The sequence below is a fragment of the Pezoporus flaviventris genome, unplaced genomic scaffold (genome assembly GCF_033815535.1).
Source record: "Pezoporus flaviventris isolate CSIRO_AGI_PZ_B2104156 unplaced genomic scaffold, CSIRO_AGI_Pfla_v1 ptg000001l, whole genome shotgun sequence".
NCBI lineage: Eukaryota > Metazoa > Chordata > Aves > Psittaciformes > Psittacidae > Pezoporus > Pezoporus flaviventris.
In genome coordinates this window covers 9806170-9824190 of record NW_026892549.1, presented here as the reverse complement: position 1 = coordinate 9824190, position 18021 = coordinate 9806170, and the positions used below count along the sequence as shown (strand labels likewise).

Genomic DNA, 18021 nt, shown 5'->3' with positions numbered 1-18021 from the left:
CAACCAAACTGAAAATAGTCAACAGAAAGAGGGAGGTGCCTCCAGATGAGTTTTAGAGAATGCTCTTTAAAGGATCTCTAGTTACTCTTAGTTGCCCTACACAGACATGCAGCTTTCTGCAGAGGGAGCCTAGAGAGAGCTGGTGTGATATGTTCAAATAAAGCAATGTGGCTATTTCTGTAGCTGTGAAATGATAGTCCATGGAAAATTTGTTTTCTGGTGCTAAACCTTACTTTGCATGTCAGTATCAAAAGTCTTGTGGGTGTAGCTTGCACCAGACTTTACCTTAGAAGAGGGAAACTAAACAAAACCAAAGCAAGCACAGAATCAGAAACAACATTAAACGGTTATTTCTCATGCCAAAAATCAAAGGCCTGGTAAGTAGGATTATACTCTCAAGCATTTATCCTGCATGTGGGGACTTCACTACTGATTGGATTGGGGATTCGATTGCTTGAATTAGTCTGCCCCGCAGGTGTATAACCTCCTGATTCTGAGGAGTTCGGGTCAATTCAAAATTTGTTTGTTTGGAACTGTCATTAATTCTGTTAGCAAAAGCAACTACAGATGGTGATAAAAGCAAAATAAACACCAGCTGTCATGGAAGTCATAACTCACTCAGGAAATCTTTTTCTCAGGTTGTGTACTTCAGTGGCAATAATAATTGCATGGTACCTAGTCATTTACTATATGGGGCATGAAGACATACTAATATCTGACACCTTTTCTTTCAGGATGATTTTCTGTATAGTGTCTCTGTTTTAAGTGGAATCCTTTGCACTGTCTTGGCAGTAATCAAATTTATGCTGGGAAAGGTCCTTACAAGCAGAGCGCTGATAACCGATGGTGAGTGTGAAGTTGATGCTGCTGCATTTATAGACTCTTCCAGGTAATGTTGGTGCAGAGGATCTGAGTGACCCTTGCATGATGACAGCTGTGAAACAGTATTGAAATAATTTCCACTGGGAAATGGAAAATGCCCTGCAAAACCCTAGATAAGCCTGTGGTACCACTAGCCTCTTGCACACATACCTCAGCTGAAATGGGTACGTCTGGTGGAAGTCAAACAGTTACTGTATGGATAGTTAGCAATAACAGCAAGTTAGAGGTAGCGCATATAACAAAAATGTGTGTATTAGAGGTTAGACTACAGAGGGGGGACATGACATAAGCTTATATAGCTTTGGTTAAGTCACATCTTTCCTCATGCCTATGCCTAGTAAATAATTTCATCCCTAGAGTTAAAATGAAGCAAGTCTGTTGCAGAAAACGCCCACCCTGCCTTGAGCAGGAATCACAAACTCATTCATACATAGCCCCTGCAGACATAATTTGCCACTGTAGTGCTTTCCTTTCCACTCAGTAGAGCTGGTGGAGCACGTGTAAAACAAAGCCTACTGCCCTACACTCCTCTGGCCTGGCCGGAGTTTGGCACAAGGGGAATCTTGTCTACTACATCCTTAGAAGACTTCACTGCCACTACTCTGTTGAATCAGGTGTATAGCACCTGCCTGTTACTGGCTTTAAAAATATGTTTAAAGGTATGTTTTAAACGTTCCTGATACACCTCTTACTGATAAGGCTTAAGGCTGTGAATCTTCAGAAAGCAGTGGGGCTCTATTCTGTTACCATCTATATACACAAATGAGGCCACAGTGATGGTGCAGATTTCTCAGTGCCCTACAAACCCCTGCCAGTTTTTACCTGCAAGCACAGGATAGTTTGGAATACTCTGTAAACATACACGGTAGGGTGTTAATGATGCATGGATTGTGGTACGTAAATTATTTTACTCCACTAAAGATTTCACTGTAAGGAAATGGAATTTTCAGCTTACTCTAGGGATACGTACAATTGCTTTATTTTAAGTAACTTAAACATACTCAACATTTTTTTTGTGATGTGTGATAACACATATTATGAATATTTATATTTTATGTTATCCCATTTATATAAACCTTTCATGAGTATTCGTATTTTAAATGCAAAATGAGCAAAAAAGGAATCAAACATCAGTGCGGGGGTTACAGCTAAGCTACTGCTTCCTTGCATTTGTGAGTCTCTGTTCAGTGATCTTGTTCTTTACTATGGACTCTGCCAGCCTAGGCGTTTTAAAACAAAAAGATCTCCAACCTGCAAAAAGGACTTTGGAAAGGATCCTGGGAATTACAGACCACTGAGTCTGACTTCCTTTGCTGTGTGAGTGTAAGTGGGACATGCTGACCGTTTCAGATCTGTGTCTAGGCAGGCAAATGATTAACAATCCCTTTAAAAAAGAAACAGCTTGTTTTTGAAACAGAGCAGTGTTTTTTTCAGACAAAATAGTAGCTGAAAAATTCCTGAATAGCTCTGAATGGGTCCCCTGTATGACACAGAGATCTCTTCCCCCATAATTACATCCTCATGCTAATTACATTGCTTCTGAGCTGGAGATTGCTTATTCTTTGATTAAAAAAATGAGAGAATAAAGTATACAATTACCTCGGTCTGTTTTTTATCTCCCTTTCCTCTACTTCAGAAAATGTAGGGGGCTGATCTTACCATTTGCGGTTAAATATCTTCTTTCACAAGATATATTTACATATATACTTGATTTATTAACAATCAGGAGGAGACAATGTGATTCAGCAGCAGAGACAGATTTAGCACTCCCTTGCATATCTTTTTTTAGTGTTTCTGTTTCCTGCTAATTTACCTCCTGCAATCACTGGCTGTAGACCAACAAATTGTTTTGAGTAACATGAGCATACATTTTTCTTCCTGAAAAATAGGTTTATTTTCAAAACAGCAAATTCTCTCTCATACAGGTCAACCTCTGTCAACACTTTCTAAAAGGAATAATTTTTTTTAGAGTAGACCTTGACAACAGTATCTCTTTAAAACCCAAATGTATGAATCCTCCTAATGAGGCAAAATGTTATTTGTTTGTACAATTTGTTCATAGCAAAAGCTCATGGCCTTTTGGATAATAAACCCAGCTAATTCCTATCTTGAGTTTTGTAACATCTAGGAGGTGAAAGGCAGGTATGTGACAGGTGATGTCAGCCAGCTTTCCTGTAGGTTTTAGGTACCTGTTTCCTTCCCAGATTTAGTCACCTACTTTTTCCTGTGCAAGCCTTATGCACAGAACATGGTCTCTGGATTAATACCTGCAGCCATTATGTGATTTCCTGTCCCACCGGGAATGAAAGGTTTGACTGTCTGACAAAGTCAGCGACAGAAAACAATTTCCTTTGTAAGCAGCTTTTAAATCATTTGGAACCATCAGCCAATGGTGGGAAAAAAATGTGTTATTCCTGCCTTTTGCATATCATACTGATGGATTCTGACTTAAGCTGGAACATGGGAAGTAAATCTCATTTAAATTTATAGTTATTTTATATTTATTAATTATATTTAATATTCTTTATATATTTCATTCAATATATATTTCATTGCCATGTATTAGTAGTGTAAGTTATATTTCCCAGGAATAAAAAAAAAATCAGAGTACTTCTAGACTAGAGTGTTTGCAGAATAATTGTGTCTGTATTGGTTTAAGTTTACTGGTATAATTAATCCAATAATCAGGCATTTACGTGCAATGCCTGGGATACCACTTGTAGAATGCACTGCAGCAGTTCAGAAAAAAACCCACCCCCCTTCTCTTTGCATGGCTTGAAACATTAAACCTTTGTATGCCCAGTTCTACCGTAGACTTAGTAAAGTAAGACATGCTTTTCTGTGCCAGGTTTCCTTTGCTTTTAAGTACCTACTGACAGGGACCTGGTGAATCTTAAGCAAAATACTGATGGTTTATACAAGCATTTCAGCTGTAGGGATATCTAGGAAAGGTCAATTTTCAGCTACATCTTTCAGAAGGTCTTAACATGATTTAGCTAAGGCATAGATGTGAGAGGTTCAGATCAAAGGAAGCATTCAGGAATAGGTGTCATCTATGTGGTTGCTGGCAGTCATGGAGATTGGAGAAAAAAATACCTGGCTCAGTACTATAAGCAGCTGCTGATTGGAGTTGCCTCACCAATATAGGTTAGTCCAAGTTTGTTTTTTCACTTGTTAACTAGATTAAATAGTTCATTTATCTATGAAATGAACACATTATCAATCAGTGACTTTTTTATCTTGTAGAACAATGGTGATGTCTTTTGGGTTATTGAGGGTTTAAAATGAGAAAAAGGGAATTTGGGGGAAAAAATGAACACAAGGATTGACTCAAAAAAATCCCAAACCAATAACCAGTCAAACAAGAATTAAAGGAAAAAGCATTAACTATTTAAAACCCCCTGGGAGGATTTTGAAGGGACAATCTTGGAGACAAAGAGAAAGGGTTTGAAAAGGAAATCTAAAAGTACATTCATAAAAATGCCAAAAATAGGTAAGAAGCTCCTGTGATGTGTCTAAGGCATAAATGGAAAATATTCCTAGGATTATTGTGTATGTCTTCCCTAATGCAATGAGCAGTGTATGCAGCTCTAAGCTGTAGTGCCAATTACATGTAAGTAAATATATGGAATGGGCTAAGAAGCTTCAAGAAAAGGTCTTTGAAATGCTACTGTGCAAAACCATTTTCCTTTTCATGAGCTCCTGGCATACTGGACTTGTTTGTTTGCTCCTTTTCAGAGGAAGTGTGAGCATTTGGGTACTTTACCAAGTGGCCTTTGAAGGTCAAACTGCGGACATTTGCCCATGCAGCAATACTAATAAGTTATGAAAATGTTCTTTGGAGGATAACATGGCTACAGCAGGCATACTCAGGGCTGCAGTCAGCCAGTCCCTCTGTCACAGCTCAGAGATGCTTTGTTCATTACAATAAGTGAGATGTCTCTACAAAAAGAGGTAAGCGCTTGACTGTCAGAGTCAACATGGAGCAGGTCCAGTATTTTGAGGGAATATTGCTGTTTGGAAAATTGGCATCAAGAGGAGAAAGCATCTCGAAATAAACAGCAGCTAGAAGTTGGATCTGTAACTAAACAGAGAATTGGGACTAATGAAATCAAGATGGGCACTAACAAGTTTAACAGAATCAGAGGAGGGTTTAGGTTGGAAGGGTCCTTCAAGATCATCTAGTTCTAATCTACTGCCATAGGCAGGGACAGCTCTCACTAGATCAGGTTGCTCAAAGCCCCATCTAATTAATGTGAAGTTGTTTATATCCACCAGAATAAATGTTCTTAAACACTGGTCTGACACTGACCGTTCTGTGTTTGATTTGTTGAAATGAAGGTGGCAGCAGAGACCTCTGGGTAACCGCGTGTGAACGAATTGCACTGCTGCAAAAGGTGCCACCGTGTAACCTCTCCCAAGGGTCTGTGCCCTTCTCTGGTGGCATGGGTATAATAATGCCTTGTCTCCCTACAGACTACTTTCACTTAGGTGAGATGGTTAAAGCAAATTTCTTGAGATTCAGTTCTTTCTTTAATTATTTGTTTTTTCCCCTTCTAGGTTTCAACTCTCTTGTAGGTGGAATAATGGGATTTTCCATCCTTCTTAGTGCAGAGGTTTTTAAACATAATTCTTCTGTCTGGTATCTGGATGGCAGTATAGGAGTTTTAATTGGACTTACAATATTTGCCTATGGAATCAAGTGAGTATCTCCTGATAGCAGGTATTTCAGTATGTACAGCAGATGGGCTGTCTCTTTAGGGTGATTAAGCCATAGCTCTTAAAGGCTTATATAACTCCAGTAAAATCAGTTGCTGGAATTTGTTAGACTTGTGGCCAATGCTGAAGCAAAGTGTATGGAAAGGGATAAAAGATTGTGTCTCACATCTGTTGGAAAGAAGCTAGGGCTTAAAAAGGAATCTGAGTACTTTTAGAAGACTTTTGTATACCTGGATTTGGAAATACAAGGTTTGAAATATTTGAAAAATAACCCTGAATCTTGGATTAAGTCAATCCCTGTTGCTTTTATGGAACGTTTCTAAGTGCTGGGTTTTTTTCCAGATACAGTTTGGATTAGAAGGAAGGTGCCCAAGTTTAAAGAATGATGTTGCTAGTGGTTTCCATCCTAGCCTTACCCTATAGTAACTTCTGAAGTGAACGTTAGCCAGTCGTGTTTCAAATGTTGTTTCCATTGAATTTTAAGGTGTTTTTTTTTTCTGATTCATGACACCAGAAATAGAATAAAATCAAATTAAACTCTGCTACGTGCTTCATTGCTGCCACAGTTGCCCTTGGCTGCATGGAATATAACAAAGGGTTTTTGCATTTTATCCCCCTTTCTGCCGTAAGAAAAAGAGGGAGATGTAGCATCTTAGTTAATTGGAATTGTGCCTGTTGAGAAGCAGACTTTGGCCAGGCTGCAGGAAGCCGTCACCTGGAAGCTGTGTGGGCTTTTTTTAAACTTGAAAAATTAAATGACCATTTAATGGGGAATACCATTCTTGGAAAAATCCCTATAATTACTATTTCCATTATAAAATTTACTGAAAAATGTAGAGGCAAATCCATACAAAACTATATATTTAAATATACCAAACAGCATCAGAAACATTGAAAGTCATGCTACACACATGCCATCAGTCTGCATGACAGCACACTCAGCCAGTGTGTCACCAAGACACAATGAATGCTGATGAAGGGCTAAACTGAACTCTGTTTGTGAAACTACTGCAATTCTCCTCTTCTGTTAGACCCCTTCCTCCCGCATCCTCCTGTGCTGCAGGTTGCTCTAACAGCCCCTGGCCCACTAATCCCACCATGGCTTCTCCCACCCCAAGTGACCACAACAGTGTATCTCATTTTTCAGTGCAGCTCTGCAGCCAAGCTTCCCGAAGGAGAGCCCTGCTCCACACAGTTTGTTTTACACACCCTTTTATGCAGAATTAATTGCAGGGTGGGATTAATTCTGATGAGGAGAAAGCAAGAGAAGGCTGTTAGAACATCAATTAACTCATAACATAAATTAGTATTTATAAGTAAAGAGAACACCCCTGTTCCAGGGCTTTCCAGTGTCTGCACCAACATTCTTGTGCTTTCCTCTGCAGGCTGCTTATCGATATGGTACCCCGTGTAAGGCAAACACGCCATTATGAAATGTTTGAGTGAAGATGACACCCTCTCCTCTGTAAGGACTGTAGAACTACAGCATCGTACATTTTGGCAAGTGGTGCCAATAGTATTTTACTAAATATGCAGTTTGTTTCCCGTGGTCTGGTTTTGTTGAAGTTTGTTTTAATGGGAAATTTCTCTGTAAAACTGGCATATGTGCACACTGCTTGCAATTCAGCAAAACAGCAGCAGCATTATTTTTTTTTTTTCAAGTATGCTCTTGATCCCTGTGACAATAGAAAACATTCAGTTTGCAGTTTTAACCCAGCTGCCATGTTGTATATTCTGGAGTGAAAGTGTTCTTAATGGTGTGATAAGCCTGTGGGTAAAGAAGTGACAGTTTCAGATCTTGTTTTTTCTGGGTTGTTCCCTGCCTCCCTCTGGCCTGTATTTTCCCAAACACATGCTGTAACAGAAGTACAATCCTTGCTAACCTCTTCAGCTAACTGAGTATCCTACATAGAGTCTGGACATTGCGAGCTGTGTTGCTTTAAACACTTAAGTAGCTACTTCCTCCCTCCCTTTCCAACAGATGCACAGAAAGAGCAGGTACGAACCTTTCTGTGACCAGAGAGATACTACTGCATTTTAATCCTAAATTAAGTGAAACTATACCTCTACAATTTAAATTCTGTTTTTTTCTTAACAAGACACTGTTCATAGCTTTGCATGGACCAAACAAGCACACACAGTATTACTGTTGAGACCAAAGCCAAAAAAGTCATGCAAAGAAGAGGAACTGCTTGAGAAATGGGATTTTCACCTTCTATTACACTATATGCAGATGTACCAGCGTGTGTGACTTTGTGGTTGCTCTGTAGTCTGACGATGGCACACCAGTGGTTCAATCTTGTGGTGAGATACAGATCTACTTAATAGATTTAGATTGTCCTGTAAAGTGTTGCTCACCTTCCATCACACATCTTATATATTACTTAATAGCAGGTTAAATTATTAAAGAATCTTGATGTATGATCAATAATACTGGTATCTATTTTATACAGTATCTGCAACTAACATTTGAAAACTATTTCCAGAATGTATCATAGAACAAAGTCTTCCTGTATAGCAGCCTATTAAAGTGGATTCTCTGGCTATATCCCTTTTCTCTTCATTTTGTGTATTCCAGGTTGGTTTTCACAACACAGAACCACTATTGTTGCTTCTGTTTAGCACAGGTGGATAGAAACTAGTTTGAAAAGGACCATGGTAAGTAGCCAAGTAAGTAGCTAGAAATGGGCATTTCTAGCTACACAACAATGGACTACACAAACTAGAGTAAATGTACAAGTAGAAGGTTCAGTGTTTGAAGTACAGTGGGGACACTCATTACAATGCTGTTTTCACTGGCGCCTTGTGCTGCTTAATACGTCATATGTCACTTATCAAGTTCTCAGCCGGATACTTAAGGCTCTCTAGTAGCAGCCAACTCCAAATGATGTGTGTAGGAAGGGACCACCCAAAGGTTTCCCTGACCTCACAGCACCTCTACGAGGTGCACAAAATTGAAAGATGATGCTCAGTTTCACTTGAAACAGAAAATTCCCAGTAAAAGGGATTTTTCCTGCTGCTACAGTTTGTTTACACATATTTTAGATCAATCAAGTTTGTATAACTATTTGTATGCGAGCTTTATAATGTTATCGCTGTCAGTACTGATGCTGCTTGTGCCTTGCTGTCGCAGGATGATGTTAGAGATCATCAGGTCTTTCAACAAACAGTAAGATGAACATAAGCACAACGCCTGACAACACAAAGGAGCTACTTCATAAATGCATTCAGTGAGGACTTCAGGAGGACTGTAAAGTATAGGAGTCATCGCTGTACACATCACAGGTGGATTTTTAAAAGTAAAATACTACCCCAAGACCCTTTCTTCCTACACATGTTCCTAACTTGTTATGCTTTTGCTTAGTCCTGATATTTTCCCATTACACTTCCTCTCTAACTCATAGTTCCATGAAGTGAACTGTGGAGCAGGTATTTCCACACTGATTATATAGCTTTTGTCAGGCATCATGTAGGGATAGCACAAAGGGGAAGGAACAGCTTCAAACTGAGAGGGTAGATTTAGATTAGGTACTAGGAAGAAATTATTTACTGTGAGGTAAACTGGCACAGGTTGCCCAGAGAAGTTGTGGCTGCCTCATCCCTGGAAGTGTTCAAGGTCAGGTTTGATGTGGCTTGGAGCAACCTGGTCTAGTAGAAGGTGTCCCTGCCCATGGCAGGGGATTGGAACCAGATGATCTTGAATGTCCCTTTCAACCCTAACTATTCTATGATTCTATGACCTTCAGCCACAGAATCATAGAACCAGAGCCTGAATGTAGCTGTATTAGCCATGTTATGGTTTTGTTAGTACCATTTACCCTGTTCCACAGTTCCAGGGGCTTTACTACTTCCCCAGCCCCTTTGCTAGTTTGTGAGAATGACACTTGGGATCTACTAAAAGTGCTGCTTTGCAGGGCCATGCACACCAGCAACCTGTTTGTGGCTCGGACTTCTGAAGGGAAATGAGGAGGTGTACTTGGACGTGGCAAGATACTTACCTCTTGATACAACCTTTGCCACACAGAAGTCCTAGGCCATTGGAAGTATGTATGACATTCAACCAACACACAGCTCTAGCATTAAATAATTCTGTTAAAATGCGGAGTGTAAATAGTAGCACAGGACTTCGCAGATGTGTTCATGCATGAAACAAAGCTAAGCACTGAGTAGATGACACTTCTTCCTGCAACTCTGGAATGCTCTGAGAAGCTTGTAAGTACAAACACCAGCTGTGTAGCCTTTGAAAAGGAGACGTGGTTAAACAAGTTAATCATACTTTTTCTTGTCGGATAATTTAAACCAATTGCAGAAGCTTTCAGTTACCACAGGTGCCTCAAAGCATTTCTGATATTGGCAGGTAAATACAAGAAAATAACCATTATTTCCTGGGTCTTTTTTTTTAAGTATTACAAGAAATACTTGTAATACTTAAAAAAAAAGACCCAGGAAATAATGGTACTCAGAAATGAAAGCAAATACATGCCGATAAAGCCAGCTGGCATCAAGGAGCTTTGTATGGAACATGACAATAGAAGAGAAAATAACTGCTCACCCAATTTACTGAGAGACTCTGCTGTAGCCAACCACCCTCAGTTTCTATATGTTTCCTTTATTAAATGTCTGAGCCAGTCAATTTTTCTAATGGTGCTATAACGAGTGTGCTTCCACCCTTCCAGCTAAGCTAAGCAAGGGTCGACTTTTCAAAAGCTGGACTAGCTCAAAGCAGTCTGACTAATCACCTGAAACTTGGCACTGGCCAGCATAATACTTAGTTTGGTGATCACAGGCCACCTGAGGTTGTCAGCACTGCCAGGCCCTCTTTGTTGTGCACAGGATACATGGAAGGAGCCTCAGTGTTCCTACAAGGACCAGCTCTGGCCAGCATAGAGCCTGCAAACTGACACTGTATTAAAGTCTGGCCAAACTCAGAAGTGCAAATTAATCCCTGAAAGTGACTATAAATCTGAGCAGATGTTTTACATTTGGCCATATTGTTCAGCAGAGGAAGCTATCAAAACCTCTCACAGTAAGGATTACACCAGCTGCAGTCTTGAATCCCAAGCCCTGCCCCACATGCAGGTTTATTTTAGTAATGGCAAATGATAATCCACTTATAGCTAAAAGACAGATAGTTTTGAACCCAGACTGTCATCCAGAAATTATCAGACTTAACATCCCTTGCAGATTTAGTCCCATTTTACCTGTAGCAGTAGTAGGCAAACTATGAAATAAACATTATTCAACCATCCTGGAAAAATGGACCCTCCAGAGTAGCTCCTTGCAGAAAATAGTCCATGAATTGATTTGAAGCAAAGACCGCAGATCAGAAGCTCCTCAGACGTGGGCAGATTCAGCTCTAGGTATACCTGCATCAGGGAGTATGCCCTAGGGAGCTCATCACTAGTAATGCCATCCGCATTTCTGCAACCCCAGCTGCCCAGGAATAAAGGGCCAGCTCATGGAGATGCAGAGTCACTAGACTACTCTATTAATAGAATAGTTTGGGTTGGAAGGGACCTTTAAAGGTCATCTAGTCTGTCTATTAAGCCTTAATAATACACAAAGCAAGAATGTTTGTTCGTAACATGGCATTTTTCTCAGTCAAATTTATACTCAAGAAATAAATGTCTTTTCTGCCAATTTTCTTTTGAAGTCTCTGAGCGTGGCGTATTACACAGAAGGCCATGATAGCAGCAAGCTGCCTCTGCAGCACCAGAGATAAGGAACCACTGAAGCTGCTTGACCAGCGATTATCCCTGGGGTGCAGGGACTTGTGTTGATGCTTCAGTCAGAGTCTGCACGTAGGAAAGTGTTCTGCTGTGCTGGCAGCACCCATCATTTCTCACCACCGCTTCCAGGAGTCAGCTGTAGCCTGCACTAGGTGCCTTGCCACCAAGTGGTGCTGCAACAAAGCCCATAGCTGAGCCTGGCCTGTGTTTACAGTAACTAGGCAGGAGTAGCCCATAAAAACACATTCCTGTGGCCTGGCGTCGGGGTCCAGGTTACGCAATTGGAGAGCATAATTAAATCAAATAGCAGACAACCCAGGGATATTTCCCTCTCCTGTTCCTCCCACGTTTGGGAGCTGATGTTTTCCTTTCAGCCACAAGACCAGTATTAGAGGCAGCCCTGAACAGTTCCTGAATTTCACCTATTTACTGTGCAGTTACCCACCGCAGTGAGCTCACCTAGAGCAGCTCAGGAGAACCCCCGTATGCGGGTCCCACGTGGGCTGACATCAGCATCACCAACCAACCATTCGGGTGCAGGGAGGCTGACAGCACGGTCTGTCCAAAGCCTCTAAAGAAGGGATGCTTTGCCAAATTACTGTGGCAAGTAAGTAGAAAACATCCCATTTTGTCACCCAACACCACTGCCACCAACCCCAGTGTCCTGAACGTGCCCCTTAATGACAAAGGTCTTACTGGATTGTTACCTGTCACCTCCCCGCACAGCAATGAGTGGAGTGAAGGCAACACCTACTCTGAACTGTCTGAGTGACAAGGAACGCCAATTTCCTTTTACTGGGGCAGACCCATCAATCAGAATCCAACCCTGCAGCGCAGCCTTGGGCAAATCACGTTGATTCCTCCCTCCTGTGGAGGTGGGGAGGTAAGGAAAGCCAGCGGGGGTCTTTGGGGAGTTGGCAGCTTTCACTTCAAAGATCTACTGTGCTGTTACTTACACAGTTGTTGCTGAAACACTGGCGACTCAAGGTAGTATTACTGTTTCAGAGTGTTTGTCCAGTGCTTTTTTTGAAGTTTCCCTTCTCACGGACATACACGAGGCCAGGGCTCCTCTGAGGGCTGCAGCAAGTCTCCTGGGAGGAAAGGCCGCCGAGCCAAGGGTCCGCAAGACAAAGCAGGACATACACTGAAATTTCACAGCTGGAGTCTGTTGGGTGCAAACAACATGCCATTTCTTTCACAACAATGATTTACCACCAGGATTTTAGTTAATGAGAATCTCCATAATCAGTAAAATAAAATGTGCAAGTCCTGACAAGCATAAACATCAATACGGGGCATCGCAGGGTGGTAAATGGGGCTGTGCCATCCCTTGCACACCGACAAGGAAGTGTCAGTGCGAGGAGAGGCTTCTTAGAGCCACAGAAGCCAAGTCCCAGCAAAATGTTTCCATCTGTGGACTCTCTCCCAGATGGTGTTTGACTAAACCCAGTCAAAGTGTGTGAGAGTTGAAGTATTTAGTATTGAAGCTCCCCCAACGATCTTTCCAATACAGCTGCATGGTGTGTGTGGTTTTTTATTCCAAGTTCCAATTTTTATACATTCTTCTTCCATTATGTGACTGCAGCACAGCCCACATCTGACTCTAGCTACTCACCATTTTACAGATGTCTCCTTATAATGTCAGCAATGAACAACAATTAGGGAATGAAACAGGAAGAAAACATTTCCAAAAATAACCAGAACAGGGGGCTGAACGAGCAGTGTCCTGTAGGAAACATTTGGGAATTGGGGTGTGTTGATGAGCAACACAGGACTACAAAACTTCCACCATTTCAATCTGAGGTGATGTATGCCAAGGAAATACCCACAAAAATGGGCGACTGATGAAACATATTCATGTACTTTCCCTCACTGAAACAGCAATACAAGGCTCTTGTAGAAGCAATGTAGCAGAAAGCCACTGTGTGTAGCTACAATGCTCTAAACTCCTGAATTCTGGCCAGTGACCAGACTAGGCAGCTGACTAGCCAAAGCCAAGTCAAAAACATCCTCCCAACCTGCAGACACTTTACCTTCCCACTTCAGTCTGACCCTGTTATTTACACTATTACTTTACCAGTGTCGGTGTGTCATCAACCAGGACAGGGAAAATAAAAAAGATCCCAAGTTGATAGTTACCGGCTTCTGTTCCATTCAGATTTTACATGACTTGGTTATGTGTGGCCACATTAAAGAAAACCAACCTCCACACAACAAACTTGGGAAGAGGCATTGTAGGAAGCGAGCAGTTGCTTCTCTCCAGTGTAGTTTTCAAAATACATAGCAACATAGTGCTACAAATGGGCATTTTTCAAACAGACAAAAAAGAGCCAGTCTGCATTTTGGTTTTTGGCTGGTTTGGTTATTTTATTATTTGTTTTACTACCGCATACTGCTCCCACGCTAATTGTTCTGTTACCCCCCAAACCTCTGACCGTTGCTGGCAGAAGCTGACAACAGCAAACCCTTCCCTCAGGCTCAGCTGGGCTAGCAAAAACTGAGGCGGGAGAAAGAGCCTTTTGGCAGAATTGGCAGAGTGAAGTCACCTGGCAGCGCCCTGTAAGGAGCTTCACTGGCTATTTCTATTGTACATCTTTTCTGATAGATGTGCTTGCAACCTCCAAGGTGATTTAAGGCAGCACTTTTCAAGTGCACTGAACACCCGCTCCACTCCCCCCAGGCACAAGTTACTATCTCTCAGATGATTTTGGTGGACAGACCTTCCAGGGCCCCTCTCAGGTGGTGGCTCCAGCTGCCGAAACCTCAACCTGTCGCACGAGTGATGCCGACTGAAGGAAGGCAGGCACGGAGTCCCAAATTTCATGCTTGAACTCGTGTCCCATATGCAAGAATTTGTAAGCCATCCAAGCCTTTTGCATTTAAACTTGGATCTTGAAAGACAACACCCTCTAAAGATGTTATTTTACCACAACATAGCTTTTATTTTTGAACTCCATGGTGTATTGCAGCAGTTAGTCTTGTATATCTGTGCGCCAATGGGTAATTCCACAGTCTTCCTTGGGTGCTGGAAACGTCTAGAAAACCAAGAATTGCTACCTACTGCTGTGACAAATCTGCCCTCTACAAGGAAGCTTGAATCTATCCATTATCCCACGTGGGTTTAAAGCAAAAAGACAATTACTTACCTGTTGTCCTTATGGCCAAGGTCACAAGTGTCAGCCACCAACACAAACGCCTGGCTGCAGAATTGCAAGGACAAGCCACAGGAATGCAATTTTGGATCAATGGCAGCTCACGGACTTCCCATATAAGCACAAAGCAATCATCAATCCAAATCGCACAAGAAAAAGGTTTATTGAAAAATAAAGTTCTCCCTAGTTTTTCTTCTACAACAGTTAAAACAAAGCATTTTTTCTATGCCGTTAAAGTACAGACATTTACTCTTCTAGAAAAAAAAAGTAAATGAAAACCTTCCCATCCTACTGAACCCCAGGAACATGATGGTATCTGAACCACTGTGTGCTGTTCTTTCTGAATTAAACTGCTTGAACGTAATATACTGGAACACCACCATTTAAATAAAACACAGAATTGACCTTTCAGGAGAGAACTCAAACCAAACACACATAGCACCGGCCTGATCCTGAAGTTCTCATGTACGTATAAAAACTCTGTCTCCAGATCATCATGTGCAAAAAGCAGCAATCTTTTGTTTTTTGCAGATTTCAGTAGTTGGTTTGTTTTTTTCCCCTAATTTACAGTGCTGCAGAGATTATTCAGATTCTGACCCCTTCACCCATGGAAAGTTTCCTCCAGGGAATGATCCAGACCAGAAAGAGCTGCCCCAAACTGTCCTCTGCCCTTCCCTTTCCCTCTGCAGCCCTCAGATGAGCAACCTCAAGGGGATCAACTTCTCCAGGCTCAAGTTAGCTTTGTATATATTCCCTTATATTTTTCTTTTAGCTCTCTTAGAATCTTCAGGGTAATTTTTCTGATGAAATTCACTGTTTCCTTTGGTAAACCCTGCCATTTCCTCCTCCTCTGCTGTATTCCTCTGCAAATAAAGCAAATAAACCCACAGCCTCTTAAAAAAGGTCTTTGCTGTCACTCTACTGCAACAGACCCATTAATGAATGTAACAAATTAGTTATGGGTATAACCCTATTAAAATTAATTGCCTTCACACAGCAATTTAACTTGATTTATTGTGTTCCTATTTGATACCTTGAACTACTTTACAGCTGCTGGAATCCAAGCCAGGATGTGTTGCATGCCTTTTGCCAAGTGCATGGATGGCTCCATAAACGCCATAGCCTTATTTACATGCTCTCCTTAAAGCCAAAGATTTTGCTGGCTCCTGCAAGACCAAGCTGGCCCCGATTGGAGCAGCACTGGCCAAGGGCTGGTATTTGCAGGCATGACAGCACAGTGCCAATACAGATGGATTTTCCCATACAGAAGAGGAGCCACATGTTAACATGATGTAAAACGCGAGAACAGCAAGGTCTGTGGTGCTTCAGCTCTGTGAGTCCCTACACAAGGTGACAAATTCTGCTCCCATACACTGTCCGTGAAAGTTAAAGGGCACCTGGCCCAGACCCCCCAGAGAGAAGGGTGTTACCTGAATTTTCCTAAAGCGGTTTCTGTGTGTGGAAGGTGGAGTTACTACTCATTTTACTGAAACTTTGAGGACCTGATTTTATTGACCCATTTAATAAACAAATGGCTCAGTGCTGTTGAGAGAGGTCTGCTGAACTAGAACATGCTATTGTATGGTCAGAACTACATAAATATGCAAAGGATTACACTACAAGATACATTGGCAACAGTTGCACTTTGTTGTTTTTCCCTGGAAGAAAGAACATGAATGATGCCTCCCATCTGGGGCATTCTGGGGTTCAGCTGCTAGTATTTTCAACACATTCCCACAGTAAACATTTCACACTGGATACACGGAGTCTGGTCTTTACACATTCCATTTAAATCGGAAATTACAAACTCATTTTAAAAAACCCTCTAGATCTGCTTAAAACTATGAAGATGGGATTTAAGTCACTGCCCATAAACTGGCATGTTTCGATGTTACATTTACAGCAATATTATTAAAGCGTATCTCAATGCAGTCGTGTCTGTCCCTGGCCTTTTCAGCCTGAACAAAAGCATATGCCTGTCAGGGCAATCTCAGAAACTTGGACGCCCCGAAAACTACAAATGGAAAGAGATCACAAGTAAAAAAGTTGAAGGCATAGCAGCTGTAGCATGAATGTCCCAAAGAAATAGCCATGCCAGAACGTTAGCACCCCCAGGAAACAGCCTGTGAAACTGGAAAAGCTCTTTAAAAATAAATAAGAAACCAACAAATACCACAAACAAACAACACCCACCCCCCAACTCCAAACTGTGCACTGAACAGCTATTTAACCAGGTTTTCACCTGATACTTTAACAGTAAGTAACATCAACTTAGTCAGAAATGACACATGCTGCAACAGCAAACAAAGCTGGCTGCTGATAGGCGCACAACAGAAACTGCAAGTATTTGGTCTTGTAAGACACACTGCTTTGTATTAAAAAGGGAGAGATGTTTTCTTAATTAACAGAGGAGTTCTGCTATCACTGAAGCCACCAGTGGGAGTCATGAAGTTAATCAGACCTGGATGAGATTCCATCCAGCCCGATCCATGCCATTTAATTTATTTTACCAGCAAAATCTGGTCCTAAAATGCACCATGAGCAGAACAAACACCTGAGAAAGCAATTTGGAGTTTGTTTACATGAGAAGCACTGCATACTCATAAATCATCTTTGTAATTTAGATGGGCCACTCACTTTTGCGAGGGAAGGGCACGTCTTTCCCGTCAAGGATAAACCAAGGACTTTGACTAGCATTATAAAGGACAGTAGTACAGTGTGATTAAGTGAGGAGAGAAGCCATCGGCTAACAACATGATTTGTGGCTGATGCCAACAGAAACTCTCAGCAATTCTGAATGCTTGTCACTAAGCAAGTTACAAAAGCTGGCACAGGCAGTTGGGAGCAAAGCTGAGTGTGGAAGACACTGAGTCCTGGGTCTCTCCACAGCCTCATCAACTGAAACCTGAGCAGCAATTACTGTACAAAACACTCTTCTTGCAGAAAAGCAGTAGTATTAAAAAGAAAACCATCTGCAACAAGCAGAATATCCAGAGTTCCCTCTGCACTAAGAGCTGTATCACGAAACGACTGTATTCTGGTAGCACCAGGAATCACCCCATGCACTTCTATGTCTTTATCAAAAACCTAATACCTCGAGCACTTTAATGCAGATCTTCAATTTTCCTTCCGATCAAATCAGATATGGCTGTTTCTAGACGTTTTCTGTTAGCAGTGTCTCCTCGGGGAATGTAACAGCTTTAGCTTGCTCTCTGGTCATTAAACAGACAACCCATCCCAGCAGGAGCTCTTGTGTCAAATTACATAGTAAAGGGACTTTTGCGTGCTGAAGCGACGTTTAGCAAGTATTAATAAAGTTGTACTATCTTTTATGTTATAAACCCTTACCTTATGCTTCTAGAACAGATTTCTCCACCACTTAAAAACATTCTGAATTCATACCACTAAGTTGTAAAGTCATCAAGCACTATTTTTACCTGTCATTAGTGTTCCATTATACTTGTTCAGACAGCATCCGTATTCCAAACACTCATCCAAACCCCAAAGAAAGTAAAAGGCACATAAACATTAAATATTTG

General features: G+C 41.4%; 2 protein-coding genes across 3 annotated transcripts in view; both read left to right on the top strand.

Moving 5' to 3' along the window:
• Positions 1 to 8149, top strand: part of TMEM163 (transmembrane protein 163) — a 100288-nt gene extending 92139 nt beyond the window's left edge. For both annotated transcript variants that reach the window (XM_061444405.1, XM_061444396.1), the window contains 3 exons: positions 735 to 846; positions 5443 to 5584; positions 6987 to 8149. In XM_061444405.1, the coding sequence (XP_061300389.1) occupies positions 735 to 846; positions 5443 to 5584; positions 6987 to 7047 (315 nt within the window). In that variant the 3' untranslated portion in view covers positions 7048 to 8149. The remainder of the gene's footprint in view (positions 1 to 734; positions 847 to 5442; positions 5585 to 6986) is intronic.
• ZRANB3 (zinc finger RANBP2-type containing 3) overlaps positions 1 to 18021 on the top strand; it is a 487195-nt gene that overhangs the window by 258784 nt on the left and 210390 nt on the right. The gene's annotated exons all lie outside the window — the stretch shown is intronic.